The sequence below is a fragment of the Odocoileus virginianus genome, unplaced genomic scaffold (genome assembly GCF_023699985.2).
Source record: "Odocoileus virginianus isolate 20LAN1187 ecotype Illinois unplaced genomic scaffold, Ovbor_1.2 Unplaced_Scaffold_1, whole genome shotgun sequence".
In the NCBI taxonomy this organism is placed as follows: Eukaryota; Metazoa; Chordata; class Mammalia; order Artiodactyla; family Cervidae; genus Odocoileus; species Odocoileus virginianus.
This window is the reverse complement of record NW_027224263.1, coordinates 8,193,350-8,217,006: the sequence shown is the minus strand read 5'-3', so window position 1 is coordinate 8,217,006 and position 23,657 is coordinate 8,193,350. Positions and strand designations below refer to the sequence as shown.

General features: G+C 35.1%; 1 protein-coding gene across 6 annotated transcripts in view; it reads left to right on the top strand.

Moving 5' to 3' along the window:
• Window positions 1-23,657, top strand: part of LRCH2 (leucine rich repeats and calponin homology domain containing 2) — a 122,087-nt gene that overhangs the window by 62,068 nt on the left and 36,362 nt on the right. For 4 of the 6 annotated variants that reach the window (XM_070462237.1, XM_070462238.1, XM_070462243.1 and 1 more), the window contains exons 7-13: window positions 4,892-4,979; window positions 5,309-5,420; window positions 5,860-5,957; window positions 6,054-6,112; window positions 7,878-7,985; window positions 11,880-11,957; window positions 13,800-13,865. In XM_070462237.1, coding sequence (XP_070318338.1) covers window positions 4,892-4,979; window positions 5,309-5,420; window positions 5,860-5,957; window positions 6,054-6,112; window positions 7,878-7,985; window positions 11,880-11,957; window positions 13,800-13,865 — 609 coding nt within the window. The remainder of the gene's footprint in view (window positions 1-4,891; window positions 4,980-5,308; window positions 5,421-5,859; window positions 5,958-6,053; window positions 6,113-7,877; window positions 7,986-11,879; window positions 11,958-13,799; window positions 13,866-23,657) is intronic. The other 2 variants (XM_070462239.1, XM_070462240.1) reach the window with 1 other exon arrangement.

Sequence of the window (23,657 nt, the reverse complement as noted above, 5' to 3'; positions counted from 1 at the left end):
ATGTTCCTTTTCCTGTTGGGTATTTCTCTGCCTTTTCATCTTATTTAGATTTCTGTGTTTGGAGTGGCCTTTTTGTATTCTGGTCATCTGTGGTTCCTTTTTATTGTGGAGGTTTCTCCCAGTGGGTGTTGTTGGATGATTGGCTTGTCAAGGTTTCTTGGTTAGGGAAGATTGCATCAGTGTTCTGGTGTGTAGAACTGGATTTCTTCTCTATGGAGTGCAGTGGAGTGTCCAGTAGTGAGTTTTGAGATGGGTCTGTGTGTTTGGTGTGACTTGGGGCAGCCTGTATGTTGACCCTAAGGGCTATGTTCCTGCGTTGCTGAATAATTTGCGTGGTATGACTTGCTTGGAACTTATTGGCTCTTGGGTGGTGGTTGGTTTCAGTGTAGGTATGGAGGCTTTTGGATGATCTCTTATTACTTAATGTTCCCTCTAGTCAGGAGTCCTCTGGTGTTCTCGTGTTTTGGGCTTAAGTCTCCTGCCTCTGGCTTTCAGTCTTATTCTTCCAGTAGCCTCAAGGCTTCTCCAACTATACAGCACTGATAATAAAACTTCTAGGTTAATGGTGAAAAGATTCTCCACAGTGAGGGACACCCAGAGAGGTTCACAGAGTTACATGAAGAAGAGGAGAGGGAGGAAGTAGATAGAGATGAGCAGGAGGAGAAAAAGGGGGACTTAAGAGGAGAGAGACAGATCTATGCAGTACTCTGTTCCCTAAGTGTTCTCCGTAGCCCAGAACACCCACAGAGATTCACAGAATTGGACTGAGAAGAGAAGGGGGAGGGAGGAAATAGAGGTGATCTGGGGGAGAAAAAGGCGAGTCAAAAGGGGGAGAGAGTAATCATCACACTCCTGAGTACTGGGTACTCAGTACTGGGTACTGAATACTGGATTTCTTAAACATCCAAAATTGATATCAAATACTGAAAAACAAAGTTTAAAAATCTAGAGTAGAGGTTAGACTCTTAAAAATACAATATTAAAAACAAAAACACAAAAAAATTAAAGAAATATATATGAAGTTTGCTTTAAAAATAGGGTCTTTTTTTTTTTTTTGCAAGGTTATAGTGAAATGAAAATGAAAATTAAGGAGTAATAGAGGACTTTAAAAGAAAATAAAAGAAAAAAAAAAAAAAAAAAAAAAAAATTTTTAATTAAAAAAATAGTAAAAATATATGAGAATGAAAATGAAAATTAAGGAGTAATAGAGGAGTAATAGGGAATTTTAAAAGAAAATTAAAAAATTAAAGAAAAAACTAAAAAGAAAAAAAATTTTTTTAATTAAAAAAAAAAAACAGTATACATATATCTAGGAATTTCTCTGGAGCTCTTATGGGCAGTGTGGAGTCAGTTCAGTTTCAAATAGCTCCTTGTTCCAGCTTACACTTCTTAATATCTGTAGGCCCCTTCAGGTGTAGTTGGTGTTAACTACAGGGATTTCAATCTGTTGCAGCAGTCACTTCTGGAGCAGTTCCCTTTGTTTATTTGGCTTCTGTTTGCAGGTCTCTTCAGTATCTAATTTCTGCCCTGACGCAAGCGGGCGGAGGTGGTCTCTTGCTTAGGTTTGCTTATTCAGTCGTGCTGCGGGGAGGGAGGGGAGCTGCAGACAGATATCACTGGCGTGTGTGGGGAGCACGCACAGTCTTAGGCCAGTGGGTTTGCCCCCGCTCGTGGCGGTCGTGTGTGCTTTCCCCGTCTACACTGCTCAGGCTCCAGGCTGCTCTATAGGGAGCGGGCCCTGCGTTGCGTGCTGTTCCAGTTTTCGGGTACTCCACAAAAGCGCAGACTCGGTTGGGCCTGCGTTTTGTGCCTTCCCCGGCCCGAGCAGCTCAGGCAGCCAGGAGCTTGACGAGCGCACTCTCCCTAGGTGCAGTGCGCCTTATCCCCTCCGTGGTCCCAGCCTCAGTTTCCGTGCGTGTGTGCAGGTTGGGTGTGGCTTGTGTCTGTTCTGGGGAGCTGGCCTCTAGCCACGACCCTCCTGGCAGATGTCAACCATCCAGAATCTCAGGATGTCTTTGGTTAGAAACTGGGAGCCTGTTTGCAGACGGCAGAGGGGATGCCGTCTCTGGGGCCGAGTTTGTCCCTTTCCCCTCCCCTCTGCCTCCTGCCTCCGGCAGGGGATGGGCTGGTCCGCCGCCGGCTAGCTCTTCTCTGGAATTGCTCAGTCTTTCTTTTGTTCTGCCAATGGGCCGGCAGTGTGTTCGGTTAGCGTGCTTTTCGCCGGTTAATTTTCTCTCTCTCTCTTGCTATCCCACAGTTTAAGTTGCTATCTCATGTTAGCTCCCTCCGATTGCCCTCAGGGCATTCAGGCCCGGTCCTTACCCTAAGCAATGCCGCCCGCTCCTCTCCGTTCCGCCCCCACTTGCTGGTGGCGGATGCAAGCATCTGGGGTACTTTTCTGCTGGGAGTTGCTTTTAGGCATGTAATCTGTGGGTTTTATTTATTTTTCCTCCCAGTTAGGTTGCCCTCTGAGATTCAAAAACTTCCCCCAGACCCGCCAGTGAGAGGGTTTCCTGGTGTTTGGAAACTTCCTCTATTACGACTCCCTTCCCAGGACGGGTCTCCGTCCCTAGCTCTTTTGTCTCTCTTTTTATCTTTATATTTTGTCCTACCTCCTTTCGAAGACAATGTGCTGCATTTCTGGGCGCCTGATGTCCTCTGCTAGTGATTAGAAATTGTTTTGTGGAGTTTGCTCAGCGTTCAAATGTTCTTTCGATGAATTTGTAGGGGAGAAAGTGGTCTCCCCGTCCTATTCCTCCTCCATCTTCCCATGTCCAGTTCTGACTGTTGCTTCCTGACCTGCATACAGGTTTCTCAAGAGGCAGGTCAGGTAGTCTGGTATTCCCATCTCCTTCAGAATTTTCCACAGTTTATTGTGATCCACACAGTCGAAGGGCTTTGGCATAGTCAATAAAGCAGAAATAGATGTTTTTCTGGAACTCTTGCTTTTTCGATGATCCAGTGGATATTGGCAATTTGATCTGTGGTTCCTCTGCCTTTTCTAAAGCCAGCTTGAACATCTGGAAGTTCTCAGTTCATGTATTGCTGAAGCCTGACTTGGAGAATTTTGAGCATTACCTTACTAGCGTGTGAGATGAGTGCAATTGTGCGGTAGTTTGAGCATTCTTTGGGATTGCCTTTCTTAGGGATTGGAATGAAAACTGACCTTTTCCAGTTTTATTGGGCTGTGGAGTCAGATGGATTTTGGTTCTAATTATGGTTTAACCTCATAATTCCTACTTGGCCTATGCAAGTTATTTAATTTTTCTGAGCCTGTTTCTTTATTTAAAATGTTAACAATACATACTTCATAAGCTTGTTTTGAGAATTAAATTTGTGTCTGGCAACTAGTTCAGTAAATGATACTCAGTAAATGTCATAATATTTCGCCTTGGGAAGTTAACTTTTATTAGCTTTATTTCTTCATTTGTAAGAAGAAATAATAATGCATAAGTTGTACAATTTCATTATAAAATATGAGGTGCACCTGGCATAGTGTCTAACACAGTGTAGGCACTCGGCAAATGCTAGCAGTTGTTGTCTTTCATCCTTCAAGATTAATCTCAAATGCTGCTTTCTTGGGTGAAGCCTTTCCTCACCTTCCCAAGGAAAAATTTATATTTACGTTTGTTCTTGCTATTGATTTGGCAAGTTGTGTCTGACTCTTTTGCGACCCCATGGACTGTAGCCTGCCAGGCTCCTCTGTCCATGTGATTTCCCAGGCAAGAATACTGGAGTGGGTTACCATTTCCTTCTCCAGGGGATCTTCCTGACCCAGGGATCAAATCCCTCATCTCCTGCATGGCAGGTGGATTCTTTACCACTAAACCATCTGGGAAGCCCCATTTACCTTTGTTATATCCTTCAGAACAGATAAGCATACTCCCCCTCTGGGCTGAGATCGCTTTGAAAGCAAACATATTAAAATGCATCTCATCTCAGGTGTTCAGCATTGTGCCTTAACCATTGGTAATTGCTTCCCTAAGTTTGTTGATATACTCCTGAAAAGTATAAAATCAGTATTTAGGGAAGAAATATAGGAGATCAGGGACTTCAGTGTTAGATAATTTTGGGTTAAAACTTAGACTGCCATTTGCAAGTTGTATGTCATTGGGCCATTTTTTCAACCCTTCCTGGCCTGTTTCCTTTTCTGTAAAATGAGAAAGCACCAATAACCTGCTAGAGTTTTCACAAGGAATGTGAAGTATTATATACTTAAAATAAATACTTAAAATAAAATACTTAAAAAAAATTAGCCCGATTCTTGGCATATGTATGGTCATACTCTATACCATAGAGTATAGAGTGGTCAATGTAGAGTATATGGTAAATTTGCAAATTCAAGTGAAAACTATTTTGCAGCCTGAGTAACATACTGTAATTCAGAAATTTGCAAGGACAGCTCTTTCCTCACACCAAAACAATTGCTTATTCAATGCTGGCATTTTTTGGCCTTTTTTCTCTTAATTACTTAATGGTTCTTATTTATGAAGCTAAATATATTTTTAGAGATAATGAAGACATGGTTGTATTAAGGTTAAAAAACATTCCAGCATTATATGGAGAAAGTTGATAAACTCATAAGAAAAATAGATCTTTATTAAGATGATTTTCTAGCAGGACTATCTGCTTTTCTGAATCTCTCAGGAGAAATAATAGGCTATTGTCAAGGCTATTGTTAACCTATTTTGCGACAGAGCATGTGAAAATATTACATGAAGGACATGGATAAAGTGTTTTATCTGATCTGATATTTTTCCCCTCATATTTTTTAAGGATCTTACATATCAAAAGTATATATTCTATATTATCTAGCGAAATTTTAGGTCAATTATGTATTGCCTATTTAAGAAGAAAACCTTAACTGCCCTTAGAATTTGTATTTCCATAGTATGGAAGATTTTTATCCAAATAAAAATCATGGTCCTGACTCTGGAATTGGAAGTGATAATGGAGAGAAACGATTGTCTACAACAGAAGTGAGTCTTTTCTATTACTGAACTATTTTATTTTAAAATTTTATTAGAAAAGCAAAAAATTTTTACTAGAGCTTTGAAGTAGATAGGCACTTGCACACATTTCATTTGTTTTGCTTAAAAATATGATCAGCATTGCATTTTATGACCTCAAGTTAAAAAAAAGACTTGTACAGTTTTAAAAGCAAAACAGTAAAACTCATATTAATTTTTGGTTTTAAAACTGGAGATTTAAATCAGGTGTTCTGTACTTCATATATGGAATTAAAGCAACTTAATCTTTATCATATGTGTAAAATGCTTCATTTTTACTTTTTACTTATTGCATTCAGCCATCAGATGACGACACAATTAGCCTTCATTCTCAAGTGTCAGAATCAAATAGAGAGCAGACATCCAGAAATGACAGTCACTCAGTAGGAAGTAAACCTGATTCTCAAAAAGGTAATTCATAAGGTGTCTGCTGTTTTTATGTCATGTATATAGCCCTTTTTAAAAATGAATATTTTTTAAAAGTGGGCTTTAAAAATAATAGTGTGCGCGTGCTTGCTAAGTTGCTGCAGTCGTGTTCGACTCTGCAACCTATGGACCTTAGCCTGTAAAGCTCCTCTGTCTGTGGGATTCTCCAGGCAAGAATACTGGAGTGGGTTGCCATGCCCTCCTCCAGGGGACCTTCCTGACCCAGGGATCGAACCTGCATCTCTTACATCTCCTACATTGGCAGGTGGGTTCTTTACCACTAGCACCACCTGGGAAGCCCCCAAGTTATAGCATCTTTGATCAACTCTTTTATTGAGAAAAATATACTTTTTTCTAAGCACTGCAGTGAGAGAGCACACTGTTTACTATTCATATTTTCTAATAAGTATTAATCTATACTTAGACCAGGAGGTGTATGATTTTACTGACGCCAACACAGATGATGTAGTAGTTCCTGAACGAGGAGATGCACATATTGGATCATTTGTTGCTTTCCTTAAGGTAAAGAAAACTTTGAACAAATATCAATAACACGTTCTCCTTAATCTCACAAAAGTGAACCATGCAATTTAAAATGATAACTTTCTTTTATATAAGGGAAAAGAGAAAGGTCCTGAAAAATCTCAGAAAAATGAAGAATTGGGAGATGAAAAAAGGTAAGCACACATGAATTTGCAAATTGAAGTACTGCTTATTAATACTTGAAATATCATTAGATATTTCTGCTTAAGTGAATAAATTCTTTGTTCATTTACTTGTTAAGTTCAGATAGTTAATTTGTGAATATTTCATCTGTCTGCTTTCCTCAATGAAGCTGAAAATTATAGTAAACATATAAGTTGAATGTAGTATGTACACTGTTTTTCTCCATAAGTAATTATAATGTCCCCATTACTATTACTGAAGAAAATTATACTTTCCCATACATTGCCTCATTTGAGCTATCTAGCTGTTCTTTAAAACAGATGGTATTGCTATAATTTGACCAATTAGGAAACTGAGACCTGGAGTTTCAAATGTCTCAAACTGAGGTGTTCTGACTCTTGATTTAATAAACTTTACATTACATAAGACTGGGTATGGTAATTTTAAGGGTATTTACTTCTCTGTTTTATTAAAATAATTTACTTTGGATCTTTTATGTATCCTTTGTCTTATGAAATGATAGAAATTGACCTACCACATTTTTTTCAGAAAGGAAAGAGTATTTGTTGAATACCTACCATCTACCAGGATCTGTGCTACATGCTTTCCTATGTTTCTTACTTAATCTTCTCAAAATCCTACAGGGTCGATATTGTCCACATTTTTACAGATAAGGAAGGTGAAGCTGGAAGACTATAAAGTTTCTTGTCTAAAACCACTTAGCTAGTGTCCACTAGAACCTTGGGTGTGAGTCTAGCTCTCTGATCCCCAAGTTTTTCTCTTTTCTCTGTATTGTGCTTCCCTCAAATGACCTCATTGGTAACTTTTTAATAGTCATTAATTAATCATCTCTGGTGCCCCATAAGGAGGTTACAGTGCTTTTTTACTCTCTGTGTTTCATTTTTCTCTTACTTTCTCATGTTATCGTATGAGGACAGTTGTCTTACCTTGAGAGACTCCAGTAGCATGCAAGATATGGTAAAGATACAGAGTCTTAGGTTTGATACCATTATTTATTTATTTACTTACTTACTTGCCTACTTACCTTTCCATGCAGCATGCATGATCTTAGTTTCCCCACCAGGGATCGAATCTGTGTCCTCTTCAGTGAAAATGCAGAGTTTTAACCACTGGACTGCCAGGGAAGTCGCTGACACCATTTTTTAAATGAAATGCCTTTGGGATAAAATTACTAGAGTTTAGAGAACAATTTTAAAATTTCTTTGTTCTTTTTAAATGACAAAAAAGATACATATATTTTAATGAATATTTTTTGCAAATTTGCCAATCTTATCTGAATCTATTTTGCATTTTCACTACTTAAACATTTTACACAGAGATTTTAAAAATCAAAATAAATGAACTGATAAAAGCAGAGTGGTTTGATAAAATGAAAAATTTTCATAACATTTTCTATCTATTTCTAAAGATAGGCCAAATAGAGCTCTGTGGTCCTTATTACACTCAAGATGGAGAATACGCATTGTTAAATTACTATGGCTATTTCACATTTCAGAAATTACAAAATAGTAATGCAGTTTACTTTGTTAGCCATTAATTATATTAATATAACCAGTATGCGACATTTCTTATTGAGAGGATAGATATTAATATGTTTGTATATTCCTTCAATATTCTTTATTTCTTATTTTAACATTTTAAATACAAGAACATTTCATGTGCTATTAAAATGAAAAATGGTTTCTACATCTGAAAGCTAACATAAAATATCATCTGCCTTACTTTTTGGATAATCATGTTTATGTTACCTTTCAGACTTGGGAAAGAACAATTACTTGCTGAGGAAGAGGATGATGGTTTGAAGGAAGTAACTGATTTGAGGAAAATAGCTGTTCAGTTATTGCAGCAAGAGCAGAAGAACAGGTATTTTTTTCAGTAATGAGATTTAAATGGGCAAATTTTATAATCATTAAATCTGATATTTAAAGATTGTCAAATAAACAGTAAACAAGAAGACCATCTACTAAAAGGCAATAGGAAATACTTAGAAAAAAATATAAAATTACATATATAATTAACAGAATACTTTATACTCATATAGTCATTCTGTTTATTGCTTCAATATCTTTTTTATTCCTTTGTGCTAAATAATAATAATTGATATTCATCTTAGCTCACAATAGCATGATATGTTATAAGCATTTTTTCCAAGTACATGTCACAAGTATATAGTGTGCTTTTTATCTGATTTTGAGTTACTCAGGATATGTGTAAACTCCTTAAAATTGAATTATATAATCACTGATTAGATCAGTGTGACAGTTTGAGAGTCACAGATTCACTTTAGTCTGTGTCTTGGTCAAGGAGCATTTCTCTCTCTGTCTAGGCTTTCTCCAAATGCATGTTATTGGCAATGAGGAGGACCTTGTGTTAATGAGTATAAAATCAGTGCAAGTCCATTTTTTATACAGAGAAGGTTCTGCGTGCTGCTGAGGGTTGGCTGTTATTGCCATCTTCATGTACTGAGAGTGCTACATTTATATTAATAATATCGAAATAATAAAGCAGAACTGAGATTTTTTTTTGTTTGTTTTGAGAAAATTAAAAGAATAATTTTGGTGCATTTAATTTGGATAACGACTATGTTTTTTACATATTCAAAGTGATAAATGTTTATGGATCACAGGACCATGTTTCAGAATGTTTAAAAAAGTATGTTGGCATTTACTTAAAGATGTTTTGAAAAATAATTACTATTAAAACTTATTCAATGACTGATGTGTGGTATTAGGGACCACTATAATAGTTTCTTTTTTTTTTTTCCAGAGTATTTGACAAGGTTGATTTTTTTTTTTATTGCTAAACAAGAGAATAAGTATGCTTCACAAATATAGCTTTGACCTGTGAGAATAATTACATCAATTAGTAAAAAGTATATTGCCCTATAATAGTTTGTAAAATAACCACTAAGTATCTCTTTTTGCACTGCTACTACATTTATAGAATTAAAAACCATATTAGAAAATATCTTTATCCCTTCTATATCTAATGTATCCTCATTCCCAATTGACATTTTTTCTTCTGTCATAACTTTCTGTCACGCTTTTCTGTCATCCTTTTTGAAGCTTATCTTCTAATATTTCCTGTGATTCATTTCTAATGGGCCTTTTTTAAAATTGACTACTTATGAGGTTGTATGTGTTTTCCCCCTTCAGTATAATTAAAGTATTGATGGCCCCATTGGTTTAAGAGGTTGGATGAAGCAAGCCACCACCTGCTCTATGTAGCTTAAAAAATAGTTAAGTTTCTACCTCCCCTACCTGGCAGGTGAAAAAATTGCATTTATCATTATGAACAGATAATATTGATTTTATAAGAACCCACAACAATATGTATTTCCCTCATGTCCAGAATTGCATTTGAGTGTATAATTTTAGAATTTATTATAGCCATATATATCATTTCTATATTTTCAGTTTTCTCCTATTGTTGTATTAGTTTTACATCTATCCCTCTGACTTAAATTACTCTTTCAACCTAAATACATCAAATGATGTTTCATAGGTCTTGCTTTTTGATAGTTTGTAATAAGTACAAAGCAGTACCTAGCTCTGCCTTGTACGTAGTAGGTATTCGTTAATACCGTTACTGGTTAATTACTTGAAAATGAGATCAAATTTAAAGCTAGTAGGAACCATTAATTTAGTTATGTTCCCTCTACATAATTTTTGTCATTTTTAAAATTTATGCAAAATTAATTTCTTTCTCTGAACTGTCTCTCCATTCTCCTTTTCAGATGTTAGTGCATATAAATTTATATATTTTTCATATATTTATAAGAGTTTTTTGGATTAATAATCAGTGACATTAACATTATAATAACTATGTTTAATTTTTGAAGGCATTAAAATTTTGTGATATCTGGTCATAAAGTAAGGAGTACATTTTACTTTTAAAATGTGTAATCTATAGACAATTTAGATCCCTAGCCTATTCTGTTCGTGGCTAAACTTAAACTGGGCTCAGAATTTTCTTATGCTGAATCTATTATTTTCTCCGTTAAATCATATCATCCTTCCTTCTAAAATATCCTGCTATTGCTTATATTTCTTAGATTTAGATAATTAAAATTGTTGTTTACTGTTACAACACATAAATTTGAGTGAGTCTAAAAGTCAAAAGTAATCTTTTAAAAGAATATATTCCTTAGAGGATTTGAGTTTTTATACCTTCTCTGGTTGTAGATTTCTCCTTTCACAGTGTATTGTTTTAGATTCTAGCTTTATTAAATGAAGAATCTGAAATGCTATTTGAAATTGCAAATCAACCAGAAGTTGTAATATTTCTTGTTAAGTTTTAAGATAATCATTGCAGTGTCTTTGTCTATTTATTGTTAGTCTTGATTTAAAATAATTTATCTGGGGCAAGATTATTCTTGTATAGCAAAAAGTACCACTTAGGATTTCTACTTTGACTGTATGCTTACTATTTAGCTGTTCTTTAGCTAGCTATTAGTGGAAAGTAAATTCAGTGTTAACTCTCAGCTAAATCTAAAAGAAGCCAGACATTGTTCTTCAAAATTAGAAGGAATTTAAAAACAGCTTATGTTGAATTCAGTGATGATTTTCTTAGAGCAGCTTTGCCACTTTAGTTCACACTATTTTTTAAAAAATATATGTAATTCTTTAATAAGGTTTATACTAGTACTTGGTGGATGAAACTATCCTAGGAAAATAACAAGAGAATATTGCACAGAATTAATAAGCAAAAAGGGTGGGAAAAGAGATCACCAAGTAAACCATCAAATAGATAAATCATAAGTGTTCAGAGTCTAAAGCCTAGTTATTTAGAAGACTGCCCTTCTTTGTCTAATTGAGATGCATATATTAAACTACTTTGTATTGACAGTTTATTGTTAAATTTTTTAAAGCTAATCTTTATCCTCTTTCTTAAAAGATTGAATTATTTTTACTTTATTTGAGTGTATTGAAGTCCCCTTGAGTCAGTGACCTTGTCTATATTAAAATAGCTATTCCACAAATTGTAATTTTATTTTTACTATAATTTTGGAAGTTAAATAAAAAACTATTATCTTAAAATAATATTGCTCTGTAAATTATTTAACCAATTCTTCAAATTTTCACCAACTCTACTTGTGTATCTTAGTATTAGAGAAGTGGCTACTGCTCTTTCTTATACTGATTTTCTTACTATGTGGCTTATTAAGTAAATGTTTAGCTGGCTTAAAATTTGATTTTCATGCTAAAGAAAAGATTATATGAAGAATTTTACAATGAATAGCTTCAGTTGATTGGTTCCCATAGCATGTTCATTTCTGTTAGCTTATTCTGTAGTATTTTCTAATACATATTTATTTTTAATAATTATTTGATTTGCTTTTACGTGTATCCTGAGAGTTTTTACTTACTGTGGAAAGATGTACTTCTGAGTACTATGTAATATAGCTAAATTTTAAAAAGTAATTATGAAAAGTTATATCAAAGTATAATTAATTAAGGATCACATAAAGCAAAATCAGATTTTGAGCAGTTTATTATTTTAGTTTTGAATTATAGAAATTATTACATTACTTTTTCATGTGATTTTTTTCTTTTTCTGATCATATGAACTCTTAATTTGAGGAGCATCATGTTAACTTCTAGCTTGTTATAACTAACTAGGTAGTTCTCTCAACCCTTAAAATCTATCCATTCTTTCTTTTCTGCTTGCTTTACTAATGACTTCCCTATCCTCTCCCAAAACATCTTACTTCTTCCATCTTTTGGTTTGGTTGATGTACGTGAAATATGAATACAGACGGAGGCCTTTATGTTATAGAGCATCATTCAGTGAAAAATTCTTCCAGAGGACCAGAGCAGCAGGACGTGCATCAAGGTATCTAGAGTTTGTGGACGCCTTAAGTATTAAGTGGCCAGGTTGATGCAGCTGAATTATATATATACCTTTTTACCTAAAATTCAGTACTGGTACCTGGATTAGGGAAATGTTTTAATAATCTGGAATAGATATTTAGATAAAATAGACATTTATTTTGACTCCGAGTATCACACAGTAAAACATTAAATATCAATGTACACAGTAAAATTTTTCAGAGAATTTTCAAGTATATAAAGTATATTTTATCAGTAAGTAGAGCTCAACATTTTTCTTTCTCCTCTAACGTGACTCATGCACATCACATGTCACAACAATGCACATGCACATCAATAGTCACAACACTAGTGTGTGTAGTTTGGGGAGAATTCCGAATTTACTGCAGTGGAGGGCATTGTAGTTTGATGCCCCCTTCCAAAGGAATAATTCTGACCCTCCCCCTCCCCCAGGATACTTTGCAGTGCTAAAACGGATACATCTCCTTTTTAAATCAATTTTTTACTCTTTCAGTTTTATCGAGATATCATTAACATACAGTCTTGTATAAGGTGTTCAGTATAATGATTTGACTTCCATAAATCATGAAATCATTATCATAAGCAGTTTGGTGAACATCCATCATCTCATACACAAAACTAAAGAAACAGGAAAAATATTTTTCCATGTGAAGAGAATTCTTAGGATTCACTTCCTTTTTAAATAATTACTCTTTAATGATGTATTTTTTCCTGATGTTCTTAGATATTTTATTATCTAAATTCCTCTGCATTTGGGGATTCAATACAATTTTAGTGCCTGTCGACACAAAGAATAAAGGTGTCAGTAATCTAGAAATTACTTGGTGCAAAGCTACACTGCTTTGTGTGTGATACTTGTTGTTTGCCTCTCACTGTAGCTTCCTCCTGTTGAGGCTCTACTAGATCTTAGCTAGTGAGAAAAACTGGGGTAATGGAAATTGGTTTCTTTATGAAACCATCTTTCTGGAATTACCAACTTATATTTATTTCATTATATATTTTAATAGTCAATATGTATCTTTAATTTGAAATTCTCCTGTGTATTCTTTTGGTAGTTGACATCTGATTATATTATTTTGAATAAAAGGTAGATATTCTACTCCTTATAAAACTAAACTTTAAAATTGAAAATTAACATTTATACCTGTAGTAAATAGATAAATATTAAGAACTCAAATATATTAGTTACTTATATTAAAGATAGTTTATTATTCATTGCTTTTGACTTTGAGATCAATACTTAGAATTATATAAAATTATGAACAAATGGTTCTCTCATGTAATGGTTTATCACTTTATTTTTCTTTCTTTTTTTGATTTTCTTCAAATATATTGTTTCATTCTGTTATTAAAAGTTTTATAGACTTGTGGATTTTTTTAAAGAATTGAACTTTAGCACTGGCTTTGCATTTGGAATTAAGGTTTATTATTTGGCAAAATGATTGTTTATTATATTGACATGGCCCTATCATTTGCTATGCTGGGAGAAATGAAATCAGTTATGATGATACATACACAGTCTGCATCTCTTTATCTCCTGTCTCAGCTAAAAGTTAGATATGCACAGGAAAATAACATGGCTGGAAAATATCCAAGCCTCGAGAAAGGGTTTATAAAAGAAAATGCATGGAAGAATTGGTGAGCTTCATTCCTTCATAATAGCCAGTGAGCTTATATGGGCATCTGATCTAAATAATATTTAAATATTGTTTTCTAGCAAAGATCTTCATGGACCAGATGCAGTTTATTATCGACATTTTTATATCATGTATATACACTATTCTCTTTAATATATTATGGAATTAATGTGCTGATTTACTTCTAGGATTCTTAATCATTCAACTTATGTCATAAGAAACAAGCCAAAACAAACTATGGAATGCGAAAAGAGGTATAAAAATATCTTAGTTCTTATGGTTAATATTATATAATGAGAGCTGATCCTTTGACAGTAATGTTCCTTTATGTAGGCTTTAATAGAATAATTGATATCAATTTAATATAATGAGATAATTTAAAGAAGAAATATGGCTTTTTAAACATTTTTTAATGTATTATACAACACAAGTTAATAGAATAATTGATATCAATTTAATATGAGATAATTTAAAGAATATGGCTTTTAAATGTTTTTTTTAATGTATTATACAACACAAGTTAAATTTACTTTTGATGTAAACAAATGCAAGAATGCTGATTTAAACTATTTGTGCTCTCACCTGCATTTTGTTTTGATGACAGAATCATTTATCCATTTGTTGTTGTTCAGTCGCTAAGTCATGTCCAACTCTTTACAATGCTATGAACTGCAGTACACCAGGCTTTCCTGTCCTTCACTATCTTCCTGAGTTTGCTCAGACTCATGTCCATTGTGTTGATGATGCCATCCAACCACCTCATCCTCTCACCTTCTTCTCCTCTTGCTCTCAATGTTTATCCATTTAGCAGACATTTATTTTATTACTATTATGGTCAGGAATAATGTGTTTATCATTGATTGTATTTGTTCTCTATGTTATAGTTCACTTTTTAATTTCTTTTTAATTAGGTTTTATTCAATTCTTCTATATGAATGCATAGTCTAAATCCAGGTATATGAATTCCAGAGAACTGGAAGGCCTTGAAAGTTTCTATTTATTCTTTTTGGTGGTTTGAAAATTTGCACCAAACTCAACTTCTGAGTTATTCCTATGGGAATATAAAAGTCAAAGGCTAGGCTGTGGGTACAAATAACACACAGAGAGAATTAACGTTTGTTGAATGGTTGTTGTATGTATACTATTCTTAGTGCTTTAGCTGTATGATCTCATCTAATCCTCATAATAACTTATGAAGTTGTTGCTATTATATCCTCATTTTATAGGTGAGAAACTAAGGCTCAGAAATTACCATAGCTATTCAGGGTCACACGCTAGTAAATGATATAGTGAGAATTTAAAGCCAGGATGTCTGACTTTAGAACCCCAACTTTTAATATATGGAAATAAGAACAGCTCGCTTTCTCCAGATGCATACCTTTCATTGATGTCTTTTCCAAACTACCTTACAATCCAAACTGGACTTACTTTTCCCAAATCTATTTTGTCTCCTGTATAGTGCACCTTGAGTGAATGTGCCACTGTGTGTATAGTCAACTTTGGAATCATTGGAAATTGCTTTCTCTTACACATTCTTCCCAATCCAGTCAGTCACAGAAAACTTTAGCTTCTTAACATTATTTGCATCTGTCTCAACCTCTCCATTCCTGTTGCAGTTATGTTGGCTCAGGCCCTGTCTTTTCTACCTGGACTACTGCAACAGTTTGCAGCCATACCTCGTTTCTCAAGTTTGGCCTACCTTTAAATTTGTTTTCTGTGCTAATGGTATAAGAGTGATGGTTCTAAAGTACAGGCCTGACTATGTGTTTCCAAGTTATTAATCTTCTTTTTCTAACTTTTAGGATAAAGCTTAAAATGTTTGGCTTAACCCACAAGGTTGAAGTGAGTTTCTGCCTAGCTTGAAAGCCTCAGCCTGTGTACTCTTGCACTGGCACCTTTTACAGCTAGGAACCATAGTACTCCTTCCTTTATTCCAACATGATTTCACATCTCTGTGTTCTATGTCCTGATGTTTCTACTGAGATTGCCCCTTCTTCTTCCGTTTTTCACTTAGGCTTTTAGAATTCAGTTCAAGCATAAGATAACTTTTTATACCCAAGTCTAGAAACATTCTGTCTCAAATTTCATTTGTGTGCATGTGTGTGCTCAGTCACTCAGTCATGTCCAGCTCTTTGTGACCCCATGGATTGTAGCCCACCAGGCTCCTCTGTCCATGGGATTCTCCAGGCAAGAATACTGGAATGGATTGCCATTTCCTCTTCCAGGGGATCTTCCTGACCCAGGGGTTGAACCCTCATCTCCTGTATCTCCTGCATTAAACTGGATTTAACCCGCTCTCTCCCTTTGTGAATACTGATTCTTTATCTTACATGTTTTTTGTCCTTGAAATTTCTGTTATTACCTTCCTTCTCAGTTTCTTTCTTTTTTAAATTTATTTTCATTGGAGGCTAATTACTACAATATTGTAGTAGTTTTTGCCATATATTGTCAGTTTCTTTCATTTCTATCTTAAGCTTCCTCACCAGGTTCCTAACATTCTCTTGAGAAAGCCCCAATTACCCAAACTTCAAAATGGTGATATTCAATCTTGGCCTTTTCTTTACAGAACTCTTACTTTCACTTTTCTCATTTTCAGAACAGTCATCTAATTTCTTCTTTAAACACAAAACAAAATTTTAGTTTTTTTTCTGTTTATAAGAATAATGTAGTTTTATTGTTTAAAAATCGGAAAATTTTATCATAAAGAAAAAAAATCATCTATTATCCTACTCCCCAGAGATGACAAGTCTTAATATTTTGATATTTTCCCCTTTAAACCAGTTTTCTATATATATGTATGAACATTTGCATGTGCATGTGTATTTCTGTGTACATATGTATGTATATACATACACACACACACACACAGCAGAGTTGTATTGCCTGTTACGTACTCAACAGCTCTGCTAGGATGTATGATGCATATGAGACTTAACCTTCCCAAATTGTACTTTTAATCATTCTCTCTGTTCCTCAAAACTTAACTCTTCTTGCATTGTCCCCATTTCAGAAAATGTTAACTCCATCCTTCTATTAATACTTGCTCAGCTCAAAGACCTCAGAGTCATCTGTAACTTGTCACTTTCTTTCACATCCCATAACTAATCCTTTAGCAAATCCTGTTGACTCTACCTTCAAAATATGCTCAGAATCTGATCATATCTTACCACCTCCACACCTACCACCCCAGCCCTAGAAATTGCTTACTTCAGTTATAGCAGCCTTCTACTAAGTCTCCTTTCCACCCTTGCTTTTCTCTAGTCTGTTTTCAATAAAAAAAAAGAAGAAGAAGAAGAATCAGATTGGTATTTTTAAAATGTAAGTTACATCATGTCGTTCTTCAGAATTTTCTAATGATCTCCCATTTCATTCAGAATAAAAACTAGGGTCCTTTAAGGACTTGTGAACCTCTGCATTATTTGGCTCCCTACTGCGTTCCTCTTGCCTTGTTCTTCCTGCTTGTTAGGTCTTCTCTAGTTATACTGGCCTCCTTGTTGACTCAATACACCAAGTTTCCCACCCCCTCAAAGCTTTTGCCTCGATTGGAATGATTTCTTCTCAGAAAACGTTATGGCTTATTCCCTTGTGTTTATGTTTCTGCTCAACTTTCATTTCTTCAGCAAGATATTCCCTGGACAACTTAGATAAAACAGCATCCCTTCCCCATTCCTTCTTCCCTTTTCGCATACCCTGCTTTACTTTTCTCCACAGAACTTAGTACTGTCTGACATTGTAAATGTATACTTTTTTACCATCTGACATTCTCAGTACTTCATTATTTATATCTCAGACTTCTTTATTTGTTCATTGTTTGTCTTCACCGCCCCACCACCACTTGGGTGCATTACAGTGTTGTTTTTATCAATTAGTAAGAGGAGACTATTTGAAATTTCCAATACTGTGGATTTGTCTTTCTCTTTAAAGTTTTTTCATTTTTCCTTCATATATTCTAAAGCTGTTATTAAATACATAAATGTTTAGGATTATAATGTCCTTTTGTTGGATTTAAATCTTTGTCATTATAAAATGACTTTTTAAATATTCCTGGTTAGGGTGGCTTTTTTGTGTGTGGTGTACAGGGTCTTAGTTCCTCAATGAGGGACTAAACCCATGCCCCCTTCAAGAGGTGCAGACTCTTAACCATTGGACTGCCAGGGAAGTCCCCTGTTTATATTCTTTGCTCTGAGGTATACTTCCCTGATATTATATAGTCACCTCAGCTTTCTTCTAGTTTAGTTTCTTTTTTAGTGTTTACTTGATATATCTTTCTTCTTCCTTTTATATTTAACCTATTTGTGTCTTTATGGAGAAAGGCAGTTTCTTGTTGTTAGCATATGGTAGTATCTTTCTTTTCTATCAAATCTGACAATCTGACTTTTAATTGCAACGTTAAGATTTTTAATATTTAATTGAAACTACTGGTATTAATGGATTTAAGTCTACTGTATTATTAGGTGTTTACTTTTTGTCTTATGCATTATTTTTAGATATCTTTCCTCTTTTTCTCCTGTCTTTTGAATTATATTTTAAAATTCCTATTTATCTCCATTGTGGGCTTATTAGACATAATTAGTTGTTATGTTAGTGATTGTTTTAGGGTTTAAAGTATATTTAATTTATCACAGTCTACCTTTAAGTACTATTATGCCATTATGTATATTGGATAAGAACAAGAGTATAGTTCTATTTTTTCCCTTCTGGCCTTTGCAGTATTGTTGCCATACGTTTTACATCTGTGTTAACATATTACATATTGTTATTATTCCTGCTTTAAATAGTCAATTGTTTCTTTAAAGAGATTTAAATAATCAGAATAATGTCTTCTATCTTTACCCCATTAGTTACCATCTCCAGTAGCCTTAGTTCCTTTGTGTAGCTCTGTATTTCCGTGTATATCATTTTCCTTCTATCTGAAAGAACTATTTTCACATTACTTTTACTGCTGGTCTGCTGATGTTGAATCCTTCAGTTTCTGTAATGTTTAAAAAAGTCTTGCCAATTCCCTGGTTGCCCGGTAGTTAGAACTTGGTGCTTTCACTGCTGTGGTGCTGGGTTCAACCCCTGGGCAGGGAATTAAGATCCCATAAGCCATGTGGTGTGGCCAAAAAAAAGTATTTCACTTTCATTTTTTTTAATCTTTTCCATTTATTTTTATTAGTTGGAGTCTAATTACTTTACAACATTGCAGTGGTTTTTGTCATACATTGAAATGAATTAGCCATGGATTTACATGTATTCCCCATCCCGGTCCCCCCTCCCACCTCCCTCTCCACCCCATCCCTCTGGGTCTTCCCAGTGCACCAGGCCTGAGCACTTGTCTCATGCATCCAACCTGGGCTGGTGATCTGTTTCACCCTAGATATACATGTTTCAATGCTGTTCTCTTGAAACATCCCACCCTCGCCTTCTCCCACAGAGTCCACAAGTCTGTTCTATATATCTGAGTCTCTTTTTCTTTTTTTGCATATAGGGTTATCGTTACCATCTTTCTAAATTCCATATATATGTGTTAGTATACTGTAATGGTCTTTATCTTTCTGGCTTACTTCGCTCTGTATAATGGGCTCCAGTTTCACTCATCTCATTAGAACTGATTCAAATGAATTCTTTTTAATGGCTGAGTAATATTCCATGGTGTATATGTACCACAGCTTCCTCATCCATTCGTCTGCTGATGGGCATCTAGGTTGCTTCCATGTCCTGGCAATTATAAACAGTGCTGCGATGAACATTGGGGTGCACGTGTCTCTTTCGGATCTGGTTTCCTCAGTGTGTATGCCTAGAAGTGGTATTGCTGGGTCATATGGCAGTTCTATTTCCAGTTTTTTAAGAAATCTCCACACTGTTTTCCATAGCGGCTGTACTAGTTTGCATTCCCACCAACAGTGTAAGAGGGTTCCCTTTTCTCCACACCCTCTCCAGCATTTATTCCTTGTAGACTTTTGGATAGCAGCCATCCTGACTGGCGTGTAATGGTACCTCATTGTGGTTTTGATTTGCATTTCTCTGATAATGAGTGATGTTGAGCATCTTTTCATGTGTTTTTTAGCCATCCGTATGTCTTCCTTGGAAAAATGTCTGTTTAGTTCTTTGGCCCACTTTTTGATTGGATCATTTATTTTTCTGGAATTGAGCTGCAGGAGTTGCTTGTATATTTTTGAGATTAATCCTTTGTCTGTTGCTTCATTTGCTATTATTTTCTCCCAATCTGAGGGCTGTCTTTTCACCTTGCTTATAGTTTCCTTTGTTGTGCAAAAGCTTTTAAGTTTCATTAGGTCCCATTTGTTTATTTTTTGCTTTTGTTTCTGAAATTCTGGGATGTGGGTCATAGAGGATCCTGCTGTGATTTATGTCGGAGAGTGTTTTGCCTATGTTCTCCTCTAGGAGTTTTATAGTTTCTGGTCTTACATTTAGATCTTTAATCCATTTTGAGTTTATTTTTGTGTATGGTGTTAGAAAGTGTTCTAGTTTCATTCTTTTACAGGTGGTTGACCAGTTTTCCCAGCACCACTTGTTAAAGAGGTTGTCTTTTTTCCATTGTATATCCTTGCCTCCTTTGTCGAAGATAAGGTGACCATAGGTTTGTGGATTTATCTCTGGGCTTTCTATTCTGTTCCATTGATCTATATTTCTGTCTTTGTGCCAGTACCATACTGTCTTGATGACTGTGGCTTTGTAGTAGAGTCTGAAGTCAGGCAGGTTGATTCCTCCAGTTCCATTCTTCTTTCTCAAGGTTACTTTGGCTATTCGAGGTTTTTTGTATTTCCATACAAATTGTGAAATTATTTGTTCTAGTTCTGTGAAAAATACCGTTGGTAGTTTGATAGGGATTGCATTGAATCTATAGATTGCTTTGGGTAGTATAGCCATTTTGACAATATTGCTTCTTCCAATCCATGAACACGGTATATTTCTCCATCTGTTTGTGTCCTCTTTGATTTCTTTCATCAGTGTTTTATAGTTTTCTATGTATAGGTCTTTTGTTTCTTTAGGTAGATATACTCCTAAGTATTTTATTCTTTTTGTTGCAATGGTGAATGGTATCGTTTCCTTAGTTTCTCTTTCTGTTTTCTCATTGTTAGTGTATAGGAATGCAAGAGATTTCTGTGTGTTAATTTTATATCCTGCCACTTTACTGTATTCATTGATTAGCTCTAGTAATTTTCTGGTGGAGTCTTTAGGGTTTTCTAAAGGACATGTAGAGGATCATGTCATCTGCAAACAGAGAGAGTTTCACTTCTTCTTTTCCTATCTGGATTCCTTTTACTTCTTCTTCTGCCCTGATTGCTGTGGCCAACACTTCCAAAACTATGTTGAATAGTAGTGGTGAGAGTGGGCACCCTTGTCTTGTTCCTGATTTCAGGGGAAATGGTTTCAATTTTTCACCATTGAGGGTGATGCTTGCTGTGGGTTTGTCATATATAGCTTTTATTATGTTGAGGTATGTTCCTTCTATTCCTGCTTTCTGGAGAGTTTTAATCATAAATGGATGTTGAATTTTGTCAAAGGCTTTTTCTGCATCTATTGAGATAATCATATGGTTTTTATCTTTCAATTTGTTAATGTGGTGTATTACATTGATTGATTTGTGGATATTAAAGAATCTTTGCATTCCTGGGATAAAGCCCACTTGGTCATGGTGTATGATTTTTTTTAATATGTTGCTGGATTCTGTTTGCTAGAATTTTGTTAAGGATTTTTGCATCTGTGTTCATCAGTGATATTGGCCTGTAGTTTTCTTTTTTTGTGGCATCTTTGTCTGGTTTTGGAATTAGGGTGATGGTGGCCTCATAGAATGAGTTTGGAAGTTTACCTTCTTCTGCAGTTTTCTGGAAGAGTTTGAGTAAGATAGGTGTTAGCTCTTGCCTGAATTTTTGGTAGAATTCAGCTGTGAAGCCATCTGGTCCTGGGCTTTTGTTTGCTGGAAAATTTCTGATGACAGTTTCGATTTCCTTGCTTGTGATGGGTTTGTTAAGATCTTCTATTTCTTCCTGGTTCAGTTTTGGAAAGTTATACTTCTCTAAGAACTTGTCCATTTCTTCCAAGTTGTCCATTTTATTGGCATAGAGCTGCTGGTAGTAGTCTCTTATGATCCTTTGTATTTCAGTGTTGTCTGTTGTGATCTCTCCATTTTCATTTCTAATTTTGTTAATTTGGTTCTTCTCCCTTTGTTTCTTAATGAGTCTTGCTAATGGTTTGTCAATTTTGTTAATTTTTTCAAAAAACCAGCTTTTAGCTTTGTTGATTTTTGCTATGGTCTCTTTAGTTTCTTTTGCATTTATTTCTGCCCTAACTTTTTAAGATTTCTTTCCTTCTACTAACCCTGGGGTTCTTCATTTCTTCCTTCTCTAGTTGCTTTAGGTGTAGAGTTAGGGTATTTATTTGACTTTTTTCTTGTTTCTTGAGTAATGCTATGAACCTTCCCCTTAGCACTGCTTTTACAGTGTCCCATAGGTTTTGGGTTGTTGTGTTTTCATTTACATTCATTTCTATGCATGTTTTGATTTCTTTTTTGATTTCTTCTATGATTTGTTGGTTATTCAGAAGCGTGTTGTTTAGCCTCCATATGTTTGAATTTTTAATAATTTTTTTCCTGTAATTGAGATCTAATCTTACTGCACTGTGGTCAGAAAAGATGACTGGAATGATTTCAATTTTTTTGAATTTACCAAGACTAGATTTATGGCCCAGGATGTGATCTATTCTGGAGAAGGTTCCGTGTGCACTTGAGAAAAAGGTGAAGTTGATTGTTTTGGGGTGAAATGTCCTATAGATGTCAATAAGGTCTAGCTGGTCCATTGTGTCCTTTAAAGTTTGTGTTTCCTTGTTCATTTTCTGTTTAGTTGATCTATCCATAGTTGTGAGTGGGGTATTAAAGTCTCCTACTATTATTGTGTTGCTATTAATTTCCTCTTTCATACTCGTTAGTGTTTGCCTTACATATTGCGGTGCTCCTATGTTGGGTGCATATATAATTGTTATATCTTCTTCTTGGATTGATCCTTTGATCATTATGTAGTGTCCATCTTTGTCTCTTTTCACAGCCTTTATTTGAAAGTCTATTTTATCTGATATGAGTATTGCGACTCCTGCTTTCTTTTGGTCTCCGTTTGCGTGGAATATTTTTTTCCAGCCCTTCACTTTTAGTCTGTATGTGTCCCTTGCTTTGAGGTGGGTCCCTTGTAGACAGCATATATAGGGGTCTTGCTTTTGTATCCATTCAGCCAGCCTTTGTCTTTTGGTTGGGGCATTCAACCCATTTACATTTAAGGTAATTATTGATAGGTATGGTCCCGTTGCCATTTATTTTGTTGTTTGGGGTTCACGTTTATACCACCTTTCTGTGTTTCCTGTCTAGAGAAGATCCTTTAGTATTTGTTGAAGAGCTGGTTTGGTGGTGCTGAATTCTCTCAGCTTTTGCTTGTCTGTAAAGCTTTTGAGTTCTCCTTCATATCTGAATGAGATCCTTGCTGGGTAGAGTAATCTAGGTTGTAGGTTCTTCTCTTTCATTACTTTAAGTATGTCCTGCCATTCCCTTCTGGCCTGAAGGGTTTCTATTGATAGATCAGCTGTTATCCTTATGGGAATCCCTTTGTGTGTTATTTGTTGTTTCTCCCTTGCTGCTTTTAATATTTGTTCTTTGTGTTTGATCTTTGTTAATTTGATTAATATGTGTCTTGGGGTGTTTCGCCTTGGGTTTATCCTGTTTGGGACTCTCTGGGTTTCCTGGACTTGGGTGGCTACTTCTTTCCCCAGTTTAGGGAAGTTTTTAGCTATTATCTCCTCGAGTAACTTCTCATGGCCTTTCTTTTTGTCTTCTTCTTCTGGAACTCCTATGATTCGAATGTTGGGGCATTTCACATTGTCCCAGAGGTCCCTGAGGTTGTCCTCATTTCTTTTGATTCTTTTTTTCTTTTTTCCTCTCTGCTTCATTTATTTCCACCATTTTATCTTCTAACTCACTTATCCTATCTTCTGTCTCTGTTATTCTACTCATGGTTCCCTCCAGAGTGTTTTTGATCTCATTTATTTCATTAATTTTTAAT